Below are 3,645 nucleotides of genomic sequence, written 5' to 3' on the forward strand. Positions count from 1 at the left end.
GGCCATTTATATATATATGTATATATATATATATATAAATGGCCTAATACTAACAACATGTAGAAAATTTGATCGGACACACAGAGACTGTTAGACATGTGAGTGAAGAGCAGCCGTTGAACTTACATTGCACATCTCTCGCACAATGGCCTTCTCTTTCTCGCTCAGATCATCCTCATAGTCCTCTGGAACCTGCTTGTCCAGATTCTCGTGCACCTCCAGCACCTTCAAGAGCACAGAAGAAGAACTGTTTCAACCCATGGAATGAGACAAAGAGGACACTGTCCTCTTTTAGAGAAAGATGTTTGAAACTAACATTTCTGAAGAAATCCCCACTTTATGTTTTTTTCCTGTTAGCCCTATTAATAATATGCAATCTATTCTGTATTATTTTTTAATACAACTAGACTCTTATTTTGAAACCTAAAAGTAAAACCTCTTCATGTATGTACTTTGGTTTGTTTTACTTTGTATTTTTAAGACCTGCTGAATATTATAATATCCAGTAAATCAGAAGCTGCTGAATCACTGGTCGCCATGGTGATTCTAGCCTTTTTTGTGAAGCAGAGAGAAGAGAGAAACACACAGTGCAACTCTTCATCAGACAGAAACACAAACTAAAAATTGAGCCTTAAATATGCTGTCGCTATGCAAAAAGTAGTAGTATCAAAAGCTTTTTAAAATTGTGAATGGCACCAATGTCTGATGACTATATATTATTTTTTTTTAATAAGTGTACAGTAGTCCCTCGCTACTTCGCGGTCCATTTATCGCGGACTCGCTCTATCGCGGGTTTTCAAAATAAGATTGAACATGACACATAATTGACTGATTGATAGATGAGCCACATGCTCGGCATGAAATGTTTCTTTAATATAAATTATTTTAAATTATTTAGCACCTGCTGCATATTTGTGCAGCCCAGAGCAGCAGAAAAAGCTTCTTTCTGCACCTTTGTGCAGCCCATACTGCTGCAGGATAAACTTCCTGCTGCAGCTGATCAGCTGTTCTCCGTGCAGAGCAGTGGGCGTGGCCAAAAGCACTTGCAGGTGGCAAAGAGCAGAGGCGGCAGGGAGCTGAAATCATGACATGCTGTGCCCTTTTAGAGAGCTTAGAGTTTAGAAACATTGTTTAGATTATTGCAAGAGTGTGGAAAAGGTTCATACACATCTTTATATATATATATATATATATATATATACATATTAAACTACTACTTGTACTAATATTCCTACTTCGCGGTTTTTCACTTATCGCGGGTCTTCAGGGTACGGATCCCCGCGATAAACGAGGGACTACTGTGTAGTAATTTAAGTAGGCAATCTGACATGGTAAAGAGTCCATTTCATTTCAAGTTTTAAGGAGTAAATTCAGAACTCAGATATAATCAGAGTTAAGGTGTGTGCTCCAAGAATCTGGAGAGATTTGAGGAAAAAAAATCTAAGTCTTATAATGGTGAGGTACTGAGGACAAAATGCTTGTGCTTTGATATATTAACTGTATAAGAAGTGTAAAATTGTGGTGGTATGAACAATTTGCAAGTTTTAGAAAGGTTAGAGAACTCAAAAGTTGAACATTCTGTGGTAAAACGTAAACGAGATGGGTGTTTATGTGGGGGTGGCACCCTCTTCTTAGATATTACTAGGTAAAACATGAGATAATCCATCTAAGGATGTTTGAGATTACCACAGCTATGCACTCACATATAAATCAACAATGTAAGAAAAGCACAAAGTGATCAAAAAACAGCAGACATCCAAACAAAATGTTCCTTAAATTAATTTTCTTACCTTCATGGCATGGACCACAGCCTCGGGCTTCTGGACGCAGGACAGGTAGCCAGTGGCAGGGGACGACTCACTGGTTGTTAGACGGTTAGTACCCTGTAGGAAGTACACAAGAAGAACATATTGTTAGGGTAGTTTCTGTCATGGTAAAGAGTACCAAGAAAAATGTGTGAAGTGCGGACCAATGATAAAGGTTAGAAGTCTAAATATTAAACACACAGAGGATGTGCTCTGCTGCCAGACTGGAACCCTGCAGTCCACTTCCACAGACACTCCACTGTGATGAAAAAGGTTAGCCACGCTCTCTGCGCCTGTTCTTGTACTTGAAATATTGATTTTTGTGTCCTGTAGCACTGAGAATGTCATCCCCTTCATCATAACTCAAATCACCTCTCTTCCCCTTCAGTATGTCCTGTTTTTAAACTTCCACCAAGCTTTCAGTTCCCAGATCTGCTACCTGCTCGAGGTGATTTAACCTGGTGTGATGGGAGCAGTCAGCCAGGAGGAGAATCGGGGTGTTTGCTTCACTCATCTCACCCCCTGGTTAATCCCAGACAGTGGCTCTCTGTTTAAGGGACACAGATCTCTGGGGCACACAATGGCACTATTCACTGTGACCTGGCATCAGAAGCCTGCATTAGACACAGCTCTGTGGCTCCGGTAGCTCGGGTTCACTTCATACCACTGGTGTGTTTATCAGCTCCATCCACATTCACGGGCTCTATTTGGGTGCCAGAATGAGTCTGTATAATCTGATGGCACACACATACAAGAATAATCCCAACTTTAGCCCCAAAACTGTCCAACAGTTACATCAAACACTGATTTATGTCGATGGTCCTCAATGTTATGGCCTGACACCCTTCAACTCTCACAACTTGTGAGGTGTTTTGTTTCTTCTGTAGCATGTTCTAAAAAGGTCAAAATGTCTGACTGATGATTGAGAAAGAAAAACTATCTTAAGAGCCTTGTCTTTAAAGAGTTGAACCTCTAACCAGATGAGATCAGATGTGTGATATTTTAATGTAATATCTTTGAACAACGTAAAAAAGCCTATATGTTTACAAAAAAAGCCTTGAAGTTTAAAGTTGAACGTTTTCTGCTTTAATGGTTGGTCATTTGAATCCCAACCAGTAACCCCCCCCCCCCCACCACCACCACCACCACCACCACCATTCCAGCCTCACTCACAACTCAACTTTAAAACTGATTTAACAGATCAATGAGAATCAATGCATCTTTGTAAATAAATATAAGCTTTATTGTCTTTCAAAATTGTACAGTGCACCATGCAAAATGAACTTTCTTATTATTCAGACTTAGAGTTCATATTATTTTCTACACAGCCCATAACTATATTAAATTGTTATACACAAGATGAATAATACAACACTGTAATTTCTCATTTAAGACATTTTGGAGGGTTTCTCATGGGCTTAACATTCTAAATTTCCTTGCATATTTTGCTTTCATTTGTTGCATGTAAAGTGAAAGGTTAAAAAAAAATTACTACATGATAACGACTCCTCGTGGCTGAGAAAAATCCTGAACCATGCAACAAAACAAAACAAGAAAGTTAAATAAATGATAAATGCAATCTCACATTTGGGCTCAAAAATGAATCAGACTTTGCAAACAAAATAAGAGACAGGTTTCTTAAAAACAAAAATATATTAAAATGCTGAAAACACCTGAAAATGTCTCCATCACCATTTTCTGTGATGTGTTTTATTAAAGTCTTTACTTCAATGTGTAAAGCTTTCCTTCTTGCTCTTCAGACAGGTTTTATTGTTTGTTTTGCAGCTGGACTGTGTAAGGATGGCACCTTTTGCTGTTTCTGTTTGTGTCTGTGTTACCC

General features: G+C 38.6%; 1 protein-coding gene across 1 annotated transcript in view; it reads right to left on the bottom strand.

Annotated features, from left to right (window-relative positions):
- The window catches only part of LOC119418063 (coiled-coil domain-containing protein 85C-B), a gene marked incomplete at its 5' end in the record, with an annotated part of 40,509 nt that overhangs the window by 2,368 nt on the left and 34,496 nt on the right, over window positions 1-3,645 (bottom strand). Inside the window, 2 exon segments of the mRNA XM_037685309.1 lie at window positions 127-225; window positions 1,791-1,883. Of these exon segments, the coding sequence (XP_037541237.1) occupies window positions 127-225; window positions 1,791-1,883 (192 nt within the window).

This window comes from Nematolebias whitei, chromosome 12, assembly GCF_014905685.2.
Source record: "Nematolebias whitei isolate Nwh7 chromosome 12, NemWhi1, whole genome shotgun sequence".
NCBI lineage: Eukaryota > Metazoa > Chordata > Actinopteri > Cyprinodontiformes > Rivulidae > Nematolebias > Nematolebias whitei.